The 15504-nt window shown below is 40.9% G+C and overlaps 1 protein-coding gene across 19 annotated transcripts in view; it reads right to left on the bottom strand.

The window, feature by feature from the left end:
* The window catches only part of ATP2B2 (ATPase plasma membrane Ca2+ transporting 2), a 355474-nt gene that overhangs the window by 145397 nt on the left and 194573 nt on the right, over positions 1 to 15504 (bottom strand). For 18 of the 19 annotated variants that reach the window (XR_013391957.1, XM_077924827.1, XM_077924825.1 and 15 more), the window contains one exon: positions 3276 to 3738. Coding sequence is in view for 18 of the 19 variants with exons in the window: in XM_077924827.1 (XP_077780953.1) it covers positions 3276 to 3474 (199 nt within the window). In the remaining variant the exon portion in view is untranslated. Of the gene's footprint in view, positions 1 to 3275; positions 3739 to 15118; positions 15191 to 15504 lie in introns of those variants that run through there. The other variant, XM_028718864.2, reaches the window with a different exon arrangement.

Here is a 15504-nt window from a genome sequence, read left to right as displayed (position 1 = left end):
ATTTTGACTTCAATCATAGGACATAGACTGGACAAGAGATACTGGCTGACCCACGGTCACCCAGTGAGCCTCTTCTTCTGACTTCAATGTTTTTACCACTGAAACCAGCACATTTTTTTCTTGAAAGAAAACCTGACCTATAGATGTGGGAACAACTACAACTGGGTCTTCCTAACAGCATTATCAAGCCACATACTGCATTTTGGATTGTGAATCCTTCTAGTGAACTCCCATGCAGAGCACTTTGCAACAATCCAATCTGGAAGTTACCAACTATGGAGTACAGTAGCAAAGTCATCTCTGTTGAAAATAGGTTGTACCTGGGCATAGGCACTACTAGCCACCAAGGCCACCTAAGCCTCCATTGTCAGTGTTGGACCAAGGAGTACCCTTAAGCTATGGAGAGTCTTGTTCCAGGGGAGTGCAACCCCATGGATGACAGTTCCTGTCTCTTCTTGTGACTTCAATGTTTTTACCACTGAAACCAGCACATTTTTTTCTTGAAAGAAAACCTGACCTTTAGATGTGGGAACAGCTACCACTGTGTCTTCCTAATAGCATTATCAAGCCACATATTGTAAAAGAATATCACTAAAACAAAAATATACCAAGTAAGAGAATTCTATTATGTTTATATTTGTTGTTTAGAGAATAAAAGTGATGGGCATTATGTATTTATTTGTTTACTTGTGAATCTCCTTCTACATTCGTTTGAAGGCAATTTACAAACATTACAGCTAAAAATAAGGTTTTTTTAAAAAAATAATACAAAAAAAGCTGAAGGTGTGTTTTAAAACAGTGCAAAATGAGCACCTAAGGCAGAAACCAGCAGGAAAAACTAGTTGAAACAAGAATGTATTCAATTGTTTCCCGAAAGTACAGATAGCGGGCACCTTTTGTATCTCAGCGGTTTCCACAAAACATGTCACAAGCCAAGTCAACAGATCACATGCCAAGTCTAGGGATCGCATAAACAGTTGAGGGATTCCATGCCCCCCGGTAGATTAACACAATGAAAAATTCCAAATAATAGAGTAGGAAGAAATCACAGATAATGTAATCCAAACTTCTGTTGATTCTTTCACCCGAATCTTTCCCCATCCCATTCACACATTGCTTTAAAGCTGAGGACCTTTCCCTGTTGGATCTTGTTTTTACTCTTGCTTCAACAGTCAGCTGGCAACTACTACTTGCTCGTGTTTCAACCCCTGCAGTTCTGGAGGTCACACCAACATTTACTGCCCATGCCTCCTGAACTATAGAAGCAAAAATATAGCTGTTTTCATGCCATCAGATTTTTAATCTTATTGCTTGTCATATTTTCATTCTTCATTATGTGAAGCTACACTGTGTCTACTTCTGTACCTTAATACTATAAAAAATAGTGCACAATTATTAACCTTCATTCTATATAGTATTTGTCGTCTAAGCTGCACTATTCCAGCCTATTAGAAATCCTGCCAAACATATATTTCAGTATTATGTATACTTCAGCCTTTGATATGCTCTTTCCTAGTACATAGGCTAATTGACAAGATAGAAGGCATCAGCCTCTGAGGCTAAATTCTGAATCCCTTGTGGAATTGCCAGTCTTCACTCCTTTCCATCATTCATGGCACACATGGAATTTGGTACTCGTACCTTAAATACAGATTACTTTTGAACTACTTTGTATTGCAAACTAAATGGAATTGAATAGCCTGTTCTGCTAAGCAGGATTAGATTTCTTCATCGTTGCCTCTTCCGTAAATAATGCAATATAGAATCCTTCTGAAGCTAAACTATGTACTGTGTTCGCAACAAGGTTATGCAACTGAAAAATTGAACTATAGATTGTACTGTACACATCCCAAGAGTTTGGTCTTAAATGTCTCAAATATATTGCTATATTTAATTGTTCTCACAGAGCATACAAAACCATGCCCAATGCACACTAAATCTACGTGCCAGATACTGTACATTTCATGATATAGTACTACATATTTTCAACAGCTTAAGCAAAATATCCAAAGAAACGTATCTTGTATAGAAAGTCTATTTTCCCCCATGCTTAGTATATTTATATTGTTCTGAAGTTAAAACAAGGACCTCATTTGAAAGCGTATTAATTCATGACAATTTAATAGCTAAAAAGTTTTGTCTAGCAAGGTGTTTTAAAACAGACCACGGTTTCCTACAGTACAACCAACATTTCCTCTAACCCATACTTCCTCTAATATGGGAATAAGGAGAATGATAGTTACTTCAAAGTATAAGAAAAAGTATTTAAGTATGTGGCCTGGTTTGTATTTTAATAAAGACTCCCATGTTTATTTCAAATAGCACATTGTTCTTATCATTACTTCGGAATGAACTACAAGCTAGCAAGCCTATAAAGCAAAATGTTTTGATTCATGTACTTCTGGCCTTGTTTCTTGGTCTGCCCCAAAAGTGTAACCTCACATATACCTATGCAGAATAAAATTTACCTAAAATTAGGGCTGCAAGTTCCCAGTCCCAACTCTTGCTAGGATAAATGGCCATTGCCAACAGTTCCACTAACCTAACATCACATAATACAATGACAGCGACAGAGACATGGACTATTAAACAAACAAAATTAGGATCAGAATCTAAATAGGGATAAAACTTGGTACTTCTGCTTTCCTGATTTGTTAATCAAACTGTCTTTTACATTAATATAAGCAACTTTCCCTACACAGAAAAAGGATGTTTTGTGTAATGCACTAAAATGGGGCACAATGAATAAAGTGTCCAAAGGTGATTACGGGGGGTGGGGGGGGGATTATGTGACTGTCTGTCAGACTGTGGCACAGACTACAGGTCAATGTTTCAAGCATCCAAAGCAAATACAGATACATAAACAGAGATGGCATACATCAAGAGAACGTATAAATACTGCAGAATAGCAAGAATAATATGAAAAATAATGTCGTTCACATGGATACACTGAGCAGGATTGCATGTATGACCTAGCAGAGAATTTAATGAAATTCTTCAAGGATTTTTCTCATGCATTTCTCTAAAAATAATTCTGCTTTAAAAATCAAGTTAGCATATTTAACAACTTTATAAGAGCAGCACTATTTTTGGACTCTCACACAACACAAGCTTTAACAGTGGCTATATTTGTCTCAATCTGCTCCTCTCTGAAGCATGTAAAATAAAATGTACGACAGAAACCTGCTTTGCGAAAGAAGGATTACAGCAATGCACACACAAAAGGCCCTGAACCTCTGGCTCTAGTGGGAAAAGAAAACTATATCATTGCCTACCTTCTGTTGGCGATGTTCTCAAGTGTCTGCAGAGGCCCTCAGTGTCCCCATATGTCTCTTTAATTTTTACTACTGCTTCTGTTCCTCGAAGTTCCATGAGGGAGCGCAGATCCAGAAGCGTGCACCCAAATTCTCCTGCATGATTGGCCTCATTTCTTTGGTTCTTTGAATAAAAATCGCTATTTGTCATGTCACCCATTGTTGCTGATGGTATTGCTCCACACTGCACTGTATGCAGCTCGAAAATTTGCAAGGGTGGAAACTCAAGTTCCGGCCTAAACAGTAGAACGAATCCACTTTATGCCGCCAGTAGTAACAGTTGAGAAAGCGAGGAATGACTGATGTGTCTCTGTCCACAGAATGGCTGCTTTCAAGGTTGCAGACCAGTTCCACCCCATTCACCGTTTCCCATTATGCTGCACCCAGGCTGTTGGCATCTACATGATCATCGCTTCCTTCAGACCTTAAGAAATAAATACAGAGCACAGGTTAGAAAATGGAGCAAGAGGCACTGAAATTTATTCCATCACCAAACCATGAAATGGGGCTTAAAAACAGAAGCCCGTCGCACAGAAGGCTTTACAACAGCCCTGTGAAGATTTCACAAAATTACAGTATTAGCTGGCTCCACAGAACTAGCTGTGTCACCCACAAGGCTCTTTCCAGCTCCAGCAGCAATAGCGGCAGTCCTTACTTTAATCAAATCCCGAGCGCACAAGCTAAATGAGATGCCTCATGAATATTAATAAGTATGCCATTAGCCCAACAGCCTCTGGTAGTGGCTCTTGTTCACACTGCTCTGTCAAACTTTCATCTGACAAGAACACACACACACACACCTATGAAGTAATAAAAATTAATTGAGAACTATTACTTATGCTTTCATCCATTATAGAAACTGTTTTTCAGTTCAAGGAAAGTGAAATTGAAAACAGGGCATTTTCATTTCCAATCTGGAATACATTTAAATAAATTGAGCTTTGCAGCTTCGAAGATAAACACAAACATGAGGAAGATAAAAAAACACACACTTGAGTGCTTAGACTAAACAGCAAGTCCTCTGTGTCATACAAATGGGGAAAGTTGCTCTCCTTCAGCACCACCTGTTATCTGACTCACCAGCACATTTGATACCCTTACTTAGTGAGAGCTGAATATTCCTTTGCAGAACTCCAAACAGGCAAACACACCTACCTTCAAGGGACTTTAATGTGCAATAGCCAGATACACAGAGATTATCTGTGAGAAAAAGCAGTTATTTAACATATTTTAAAATTCTCTTTCTCAGACACATATACTAATGAGCGCTGGACAAAATGCTGAAGCTAGCTCTTATACTTCGCCACGGAGAATTCAGCTAAGATTAAAGGGTTTTGTTTTCTTTAAGTGGGTTAGTGCCTGTCCATAGTTCGATAAACTCAAACCTTTGAAAATATTTTTTGCTGTTCTGCACAGCTGCAAAAAGACATTTTCAAACCCTAATATGACACCTTTTAGAAGCCACATGCATGCATTCCTCTTACAGAAGGAATCCAAGGATGTGTGAAACACACAGGAGAATTTCTGCAGTTGTTATTACTTTCCTGGTCCAGAGCAATGGATGTTTGTGGGAGTTTCACTGGCTCAACAGAAAGTCTGTCAGACTGCGTGGGAACACAGATTGCTTATCACTTCATTAAATATATCACTTTATCAATTATTTCATTTAATCCTGACCCAGATGTCATTGCAAAAGTGTTTTCCTCTTCTGGTTGCATTATCTCATAGTTTTTGTAATTAATATATTTCACTTCCCACTCTAACATAAAAAAGTAATCAAAACAGATGGGGAAGCACTTAAGGACTCAACTGGACATAAAGTAGGAAAGAGCCTCCAGCATTAAAAAAAACCAACCAAACTTCATTGCAGCTAATTTGATTGGGGAAGTGTTATTGATGGGATGGGGAGCTGTCCTCTTTTTTGCCAGTCCCCCACTCCAAAGCACCCCTCACCACCAAAGCTGCTATTTGCCACAATGGGAAAATGTCAGGGATTGCCAACCTTTTTAGGTGACATTTGAATTTTTCATGAGTACAGTGGATTCCACCCCCTCTTGCTACTTCTTTGCCCCTTTCCTGGACCAACCCATACACATATCAGGAGACATAAAGGGGGGGAGCATTTACACTTGCGCACACATACACACCTCACTTTTCTAAGGGTTAAGGGGGAATGTCAGATCCAGTAGGCTTCACCTGAGCCTTGGAAAAAGCAAGAGTCTTCCTTCAGCTATATGTACTTTTCAAGGTAACCACCCTCACCACCTCATGACCAAGGGGCAGTGAAGAAAGGAGCTCAGAGGCTTTGCTGGCATGAATGGAAGACCTCAGTGGTGCACCATTGCCCACAGACACAACATTGGTGACCTCTGCTATAAGTACAACAGGCAAACTGGGGAAGTGGCACAGAGGGGCAAGGGTTTGATATATCCTCCACAAATGCAGCTTCTCTGACCAAATTTGCAGCCCACCTTTTTAATGAAACTGCAACAGTGATCCTGATCCTAGATCCCCTGGATGATATTTAATTTGATCCTCAATATTTATACTTGTAGACAGGTCTGTTAGCATGAAAACTTATGTCAGACTGGATGGGATCACAGAAAGTCTCTGAGCCTAAAAAAGATTAATATCTCACGAGAATTCGACATATAACACTAAAAACACAGGAATATTTTTGAATATTCACTCGATTTGATTGATGTGTTGCATTTTCCAGTTCCAGACAAATATTTCATCTGGTATAGTCACATATTTCATATTACCACAGAAATAGAGCTGCAGCCTTAGATTCTTCCTTCACAGCATATCCCTTCAGCTTACATAGGAAAATATCCTTATATGATAGGATTTACACATCCCTAGAAAAGCGTCTGTGCAAAAGTGATGTACCACTACATTCTTTGAAGTAACTATTAGTTGAAATTTGGCTAATGAGTGCTTTATGTAAATACACCTGTTGCTTTTCCTTAATACTATTAATGTTGAATTTTCATACAGAGAATTAGAGATGCATCTACAATCCTCACAGGATGTTTTTCAACAGGATAGTGATGCGTACAGTGTGCGTTTGGTTCACACTTCCATCAGCGTGTATGAATATTTGTTCCAGCTCTTGTAAATATCACTGAGTCATTTTTGTCAGCCAATGTCAGCCAATGATACTGTTTTCTCACATCCAACGAAATAATTTGCCTGTTTAATATTTTATTTGACCTTCAATTAAATATTAACCAACAAAAAAGCAGCAGATAGTCTACTCGTGGGACTACATACCTCTTATTAATGTTTATCCATTGGCTAGGGGATTCACTTAATGGCACAACCCCCTGGGAAATAGCATATCTTGTGTTTCTGGAAGGCAGGTCATAAAATGCAGAAAGCGCAGAGCATGACTACCATTATCCACTGATAATGCAGCTCTATAATCCCATGGAACAAGATATGCAACTTTCATTCGATCCTGAAATCTCTTTTATGAAAAGGCCAGGAAGTCTGCCAAGGAGCCTAGCAGTTTGCTGTAACTGAAACAAACACTGCCCTCAGACTCTTACTCAGTGATTAGCGCAATTGCTTCATAAAAGGCCGGGAATCTGAAACAAGGAATCAGAAGCTCCCAAAGACTTGGAGTAGTGACATTCTAGAATACATTTTAAAAGTGGAAATATGAATTATCCTCCCTCAATTTACATTTCACTTGCCTAATTAAGTTTCTGTTTGGATTTGGAATGTTAGCATGTTGATACCTGCATGTGTGGGCTGGGATCCAAAGAAAGAGCAAACTATTTGTGATTCCAAATATGTGAATAAATACATGAAGAAGTGAGGTATCACTGTCATCATTATCCTGGTCCATATCAACAAAATTGGGTTTCCTGCTTCTCTCCTTCTTCCTGTATCCAATTTAGAAGAAAGTTCTTTGACAAAAGGAGTCTGTCATTATGTATTTCCACAGTGTCAACTAAATGACCTCCAATCTCAACGGAGGCCTCTAAAGCTCTATTAGAGTACAGCAAATAATGATTTCTTATCATTATTTCTTCTTTTGCCTCAAATTGCTCTGTCACAGTTTGCAGCAGGCTTCACTTAGATGATAATGCATTTTAGAATGCAAAGAAGAAAATTAAGTAGGTCCAGCAACTCTATCCTAATGTTGAACTCTCAATATTTAGACAATATTGATATAAACAAGAAAGATCAGACCAATTTTTGCTTGCTTCAAATATCAATATGCTGTTGAACTGGATTTTGCTTTTATAAAAAAATAGATTTTGAAAATATATAATTGCACATTGGCGAAATTTTATGGCCCTAGTCTTTATCCTGTAACCCAGCAGTCTTACCAGACTATATTTACCAAACTCCAACAAAGAGTTTCCTTAAGTAAAGTGGTCCAAAGTCATGACAGCCTCCATATAGGCACATATTTAGAACCTTTCACAGATGAAAATGGTAACATGTTTGTAACATTCAAAGGATCACTTTGCAATCTCCAAGCTCCATTGTTACATATTGCTGAATGCCTTCACAGCCTGGCCTTATACAGTGGTACCCCCAGCTGCGGACGTCGGATCCGTTCTGGAGGTCCGGCCAGATCCCGAGGTTTTAGCAACCGGAGAGACTGCTTCTGCGCATACACGCGTGGCGGGAGAGCGCTTCTGTGCATGTGCGCAGGGCAAAAACCAAGAGATATAATTCCTGGTTTGCCACTTACATAAGCCAAAGTTTGCATAACTGGAGGGATACGTAAGCGGAGGTACGACTATATTATGGTCATATAACCTGCAACCCTAACCTGAAACAGTCACTAATATAACTCTAACACCACAACTCTTCTTTCTTGCATCATTCAAAAAATACTGGGCCGCCAATTTCCTACAAACAGTACACACTAGCAATAACACACCTCTAATTAAAATGAAGAGATTTTGGAGAGCCACTGCCAGTCAAAGCAGACAATATAGGGCTAAATGTACCAATAGTCTGATGTGATAGAAGTCAGCTGTTGATGTTTTCATGCTCAACAAGCTGTTCTGAACTTCCCTTATCAAAAGAAAAAATCACCCTTGTAAGTCTGTAGATATTTCCAAGGACGTCTACAGTACATTGTCACTAGGATGAAACAAGCTTGGAAAGGACAGATAAGGCTGCCTTTTACTAATGTTGCAGAATAGGAATCATGGAAAATCTGACTCGACTCAAATGTTATTGTAAAACAACCAAAGAGCTCTTTTTTTTGTACCAGTCAACAAACTATGTGTGCTTAACATCCATGAGATTTAAGTGCATGTAGCAAGTGTGCATTGGGTGTTTAGGGGCCAAATAATGAGGGGGATCAAATATTTAGGATATAGGCATAGCAAGATTACAAACAAAAACAATGCTTGTTCCATCCGTAATAATGGCCATAATACAATAGTATGAACAAAGGAATAAAAAATTACATGCATGTGCCATTTTAGCAGTGCTCAGAGTGGGAGCAAAGTAGAAGCAGAAAATACAATCAGGGACTGCAACTGCCACATGCTAACCACAAATGGAGCCAATGAACTCACTGCAATGTGGACATATCCAGCCATACACCACTGCACTCCCCAATTTGCAGCCTGCTTGAGTGCCCTTTGTCAGCTCCTGTGGTGCAGGCAGCAATCACTCACTACTGTCAGGCCCTAGGCTTCATGAAAGGCATGGGTCCAGGTCCCCTTATGCTTCTCACATTCATGGCTTCTGAGCACTATTTCTGATCCTGTATGTGTGTACTACATGGGTGGCATGATAGTGTTTTAAAATGCTCTGGTTTTATCTATTAATGTTGTTTCACTTTGCTAACAAAGCATTCTTTCCCCACTTGAAATCAACAGCACAGACATCCCAAAGAACAACCGAGGGATTTCTGTCACTGATGCCTTGTAATAAGAGCTAATTAATGCTAATTAGTGGGCAATCAAGATCAGCTGGTGTTCCTAGATACATTGGTACCTCAGGTTACATATCCCTCTGGATACGTAATCTTTGGGTTGCAAACGCGGCAAACCCGGAAGTGTATACTTCTGTTTTTTGCCGTGCGCACATGCGCAGAAGCGATCTGCGCGCATGTGCAGAAGGGCACCTCCGGTTAGGGACTTTTCGGGATATGGCCGGGCCTCTGGAACGGATCCCGTCTGTAACCAGAGGTACCACTGTATTGAAATGTAGGTCACACCTATTTGCTAGGGTGGAGACTGAGAAACAGCTTTACAATTTCAATCTAGCCAGAGGAACACAGAGACTGATCCTGTGTGCATGTTCCAGTTTACTCTGCACCCAGTGCACTCTCACCTCTCAACTTTGGTTTGGGAAGCACTGTATGTGTTACATTAGCTACAATCTGTATCTATCATGCAACTATCCTGCTATTTCTTATAAAATTATGCTAGTCCTACCTCAGTGTTCTGATCCTCAACTTCCTTTCATCTCAGTAAAAAAAAAAAGCAGTGTCACAAAAATAATTGTGCTTTATTCTATTTTTGTCTTTCTCCGCCCAACCTGATATTAAATTTAATTCAAAGGAAAACTAAGGAAAATGCGGGTGGCACTGTGGGTTAAACCACAGAGCCTAGGACTTGCCGATCAGAAGGTTGGTGGTTCGAATCCCCACAACGGGGTGAGCTCCCATTCCTCGGTCCCTGCTCCTGCCAACCTAGCAGTTCAAAAGCACGTCAAAGTGCAAGTAGATAAATAGGTACCACTCTGGCGGGAAGGTAAAGGCGTTTCCATGTGCTGCTCTGCTTTGCCAGAAGCGGTTTAATCATGCTGGCCACATGACCCAGAAGCTGTATGCCAGCTCCCTCGGCCAATAAAGCGAGATGAACGCCGCAACCCCAGAGTCAGCCACGACTGGACCTAACAGTCAGGGGTCTCTTTACCTTTAAGGAAAACTGTACCTTGTTGACTTCAAGATCTGAAATTGTTGTTTAAATTGGAAAGGCTGTAATTAATCCAAGCAACTAACCAGTTCATAGAAGGCAGAAATTCCTGCTGCGCAACAAATATTATTGCGTGTTTAGAAATTGACAGAAACCGCATTCACCTAAAAAGTGGAGCAAACAGCAGATAATGCAGAAGAAATAGGAGTGGATAACAGTAGCCATTTGCTCTTCCTTATACTCAGTGCTTTTCTTCTAGAAAAAAAAAAGATGCTGGTACTGGATACCTTTGATTAATCTTCTGTGGTATAAGCAGTGGTTTTTTCTGGGGGTACTCTAACAAGTGGAAAGCAATGTCCCACTGCTTTTTCAGGGTAATGGTTTCATATACCACTATAGATGAGAGAAATAATACTCCATAAAGATTCCAAAGATCCCCAGAATGCATATAATTTATAAAATAATTATCAAAACAACTGGATGCCTCAAGTATCTAAGAGTGCCTACTCCTCCTGGACATGTGGCATAATAAACTGCCAGGCATTGCAAGGAGCCAACATGCTAATTCGTATTTTGTCCAAAGGAAAGGCGCTGAGTTGAAATAATTTTCAGCACCCTCATTCATCATTGCTTTCGCTTGCATGCAGCCAATCAAATTTAGTAACAAATGATGTTACTAAGTGGCATTGCATTGGCTCCAAGATTTTTTTCCTGTGCAGCGTTTTGCTGATATTCGCCCATGTGCACTGATAAAATACCATAGGTAATCTTGATTTGATTGTATCTGCAACTAAATCAAAAGACTATTTGTGTGTTCTTTACCAATATTAAGGAGTGGACATGCACATCAGTAAAACATTGCACCAAAGGAATATTACTTACCATCACCTCAGGATTACTTCGTATCTCAGTAATTTCTTAGTTTACATTTTGCTACTACTAACAGAAAGCTACAAATTAAATGAGAGCTGTGGAAAAGCTCTACATGCTCCTGAATTGCATAAATTTTCCTAGTTCAACTAAAATCCAAGTGGAACACCAAGCAGAATGAGCCCACAAAATGAGCAATTCTGTTAAAAAAGGAGAGTAATTCCTTCATCCTATTTCCTGCCAGTAAAGAAGCTCACTGGGTGAACTATTCTACACATATTGTGAGAATGAATTATCTCAGGAGTGCAAGCCACGTCATACACTTGATAATGAACTGCTTAAGCTTACTGCATTCCTTACTTCACGTTTCGTCCACAGTTTCCTCATAATTTATAGCTCGCATTTTACCCTCACAATAATCTTGAGATGTCACTCTGAGTTTTATTGCTGGGGCTGGGTGCTGGGGATTTGGGTCTTCATAGTTCTACCCTTATATAAAAAGCACTAGGCCACATCAGTTCACATGAAATACTGCAAATATACTAGGTGTCCTTTATTTTTTCCTATAACTGAAAAGTTAACTGACAAGTTAAAGTAAGCAATACTATTTAAACTGTTCCCTGTTTTCCCAATCTTCTGACTATTTTGGGGGGTTCATGCTCTGTACTGACGTGGTGCCAGGCACTGAGGCCTTAGAGGATGAACCGGACACTCCACAGGTCAAGGATCCTCAGAAGCAGTCAGGGTGCCCTATAACTGGTGATGAGGATCCCTTGGAGCTGTCAAGGAGCAGGTGGAGCCACCCCTCAGTCCTTGAGAACACCCAGCACCAAAAGGCTCAGGCCAAAGAGCGGCAGTGGAGTATGTGTGTTCACACCAAGGGTCTCCCCATGGCTCATGAATAAGAGTCTTCTCATGAGTAAACAATCCCTGGAACTCCTTTGCAGCTAGGGTTAGGGTGTAGTCTTGGAGGGTGCAATATATAAGGTCTCTCTTCTGAGCCTTCCAGGTGCTGCAAACAATGCATGCCCCTGCCTCCTTGTACCTTATTTGAGGTCCCCTTTCCATTTTTGAACTATATGAACAATATATTTCAATATTTGAAAGATCACCTTCTACCCTACAGACCCACTTGTGTGGCAAAGTAGTTTTGTCACCCTCAGAGTTTTGGGGATGGAGACCCAGGAGAAGGTATTCCCTGTAGCATCCACTAAGCTGTGGAATGCCCTCCCCATGGTGGTGCACCTGCCACCTTCACCGTATAACTTTATTTGTTTGCTGAAGACACCCCTCTTTCCGATTCTTGATTGTTCTGATTTTAATATTGTATTTTTACATTGTTGTAACCCACACTGGAAGTGAGAGCTGGACCATAAAGAAGGCTGATCGCCGATGAATTGAGGCTTTTGAATTATGGTGTTAGAGGAGACTCTTGAGAGTCCCATGGACTGCAAGAAGATCAAACCTCTCCATTCTGAAGGAAATCAGCCCTGAGTGCTCACTGGAAGGACAGATCGTGAAGCTGAGGCTCCAATACTTTGGCCACCTCATGAGAAGAGAAGACTCCCTGGAAAAGACCCTGAGGTGGGAAAGATGGAGGGCACAAGGAGAAGGGGACGACAGAGGACGAGATGGTTGGGCAGTGTTCTCGAAGCTACCAGCATGAGTTTGACTAAACTGCAGGAGGCAGTGGAAGACAGAAGTGCCTGGCGTGCTCTGGTCCATGGGGTCACGAAGAGTCGGACACGACTAAACGACTAAACAACAACAAAAACCCACACTGGGATCCTATCATGAAAGGTATGTAAGAAATCTACTAAATAAAAAGCAAAAGCAAGCCAATGCCAATTGTTATTTCCAACACACAGTTCTCAGTGACTATTTGGCAATGGGATATTGTTGTCAAATCAAAAGTTTTTGGAAATGCCTGCAGAAGTTCATCTGTATGTGGAATTATTCACATGGCTCAATGGACTATAGCTCGGGAGACTTCAAACTTTCTATAGCAAGGCAGTTCAGGTGGGTAATGTTTCTCACTGGCAAACAACACTAATTGGTTTGAGAATGGTGATTTACACTGCCCTTGCCCTTGAAGGAACCAGTAAGTAACTCAATTGTGAGCACAGGGAAATCATAGCACTCAGTTGATGCCCAAGTGAGAGGAAACACTAGGCCATTACTCCTAACTCCATTTCAGTAATAAATAAATAAACATTGTTCATTGTGTTTTATTTCCTCTTAATCCATTCTGCTTGGTATCGCCTATTTTTTCAAATAGTGCTGCAGCCTGGCTCCTAATTCAAGGACACTCCACACTCTCACTTCTCAGCTGATATCTCCCAAGCTAAAATTTAGGCAAAGGGTCCTCCTTTGCCCAAGCCCACCCTGCTTGCGTGCTCTCCTTATACATTTCACATGCTCACCCCTCTTTATGAATCAAGACAAAAGGAAATGGTCAGATAAGAGGATGTGAGATATAAGGTGACGGTTATGCCTGGAGATGCTGCTGATGGGAAGGAATAAGCAAAAGAGTCTCTTTTTTGCCTTAATTTTACATACTGAAACAACCCCATAGAAGACAACATTGCTGTCTCTTCATCTATGAGAGAATTATCCCCCCCCACACACATATTAAACCTTAAAATTCAAGGTCCTCATTAAAGTTAATAGAACTCTAAGCATTCATTTTTGGAGGGACATGGGTGGCGCTGTGGTCTAAACCACAGAGCCTAGGGCTTGCCGAAAAAGGTTGGTGGTTCGAATCCCCGCAACGGGGTGAGTTCCTGTTGTTCGGTCCCAGCTCCTACCAACCTAGCAGTTCAAAAGCACGTCAAAGTGCAAGTAGATAAATAGGTATTGCTCCAGCCGGAAGGTAAACGGCGTTTCTGTGCACTGCTCTGTCACAGCTTAGTCATGCTGGCCACATGACCCGGAAGCTGTTTGCGGCAAACGCCGGCTCCCTTGGCCAGTAAAGCGAGATGAGCACCACAACCCCAGAGTCCTCCGCGACTGGACTTAACAGTCAGGGGTCCCTTTACCTTTTAAGTATTCATTTAAACCAGAGTAGGGGGAAATGCTGGGGAACGCTCTTTCCCTGAGTGATTAATCCACACTCTTAAATACTTTCATTTTCCTTATTGGTCCTGGAGGCTACTACCTTTATATGGGAAGCATGTGGGCATCACTGCAAGCACAGCCCTTGATTGGTGGACACTGACAGTGTTTCCAGGAATGTTGGAGTGTTTCTGTCATTTTTACACTGTGTTTGTGTTTTCTATACAACCCTAAACTCTCACAGGCTCAACATATACAGGTTATAGCAGATGTTCTGTTATTGTAGCTGTGGCATGTTTTCCTATCCATTTCTTGATATTTTGCTGTTGTGCATCTCCTCTTTTTTATTACTACTCAGAATTAATTTGACCCTTTTGTTTAATGCAAATGTTGCCAAAATTCAGCTTTTATTCGTTTAACCTTTTATAAAATAAAAAAGAGCAATCTCTCTTTTATGTCCCCCCCCAGACATAAATATTAGGACTACAAGCTTTAAACTGTAAATGAATCAAGTAAAGCAGAAGTGGGGAGTTTTTCATCCTCCAGATGTTGCTGGACTACAATTCCCATAATCCCTGGCCATTAGCTACACTCCCTGGGGCTGATAGGAATTCTAATGCAACAACATATGGGGGGGGCAGGCTCCCCACCCTTGACTAAATACTTAGGCTGCAATCCTAAACATCACCACCCCTCTTAATATTGATGGTTGTGGGGAGGGGTTAGAAGCAGCATAGCTCCTGCTCACTGGCCTCCACTGGCAGACACAGTGTTGTTGATTGGTGGGGCTCCACTGTTGCAGAGCCCAATCTCTACCCAAACAGGCAGGGCCTGGGCAACATAGGGCTGACCACAGATCTGCTGCATCTGATGTTGTTCCAGCTTCCGGAGAGGGGCCTGATCTGGAACACTGCTGGTGTGCCAGCCTGGAGCTGACTCAGCAAAAGACCAAACAGAAAATTCCAAAACACCCACCTGCCCTGATCAGAAAGAACCAGCAGTGCTTACAATTAAATGGTGGCTGTTCAGTTCCAGTTGTCCCTGGCCCCTCATTAGGACTGCTCTGCCTGTTGATTAGATGGTACAGATCAATGCTAATTAGTGCAGCTGAACCTTGTGTTTGTATTTGTTTTATGGGGGGCAGGGGTTAGGAGTTTACATGGTTCTGGCACGTTACTATAAAAAAAAAAAGGAATGAAAACCAATGCAAATGCTGCAGTCCTGTGCATGCTTACTTGGGAGTAAATATTGTTAAACTGAGTGGGACGTATTACTGAGTAAACCTAAGACAATTCTGCAACAAGCACCTTGCCATCTAAAAAATGAGAAAGGTGTTTGGGTTTCTGTTAATTGTAAGTAGA

This window comes from Podarcis muralis, chromosome 2 (assembly GCF_964188315.1).
Source record: "Podarcis muralis chromosome 2, rPodMur119.hap1.1, whole genome shotgun sequence".
NCBI classification, from domain to species: Eukaryota; Metazoa; Chordata; class Lepidosauria; order Squamata; family Lacertidae; genus Podarcis; species Podarcis muralis.
This window is presented reverse-complemented; position numbering and strand designations above follow the sequence as displayed.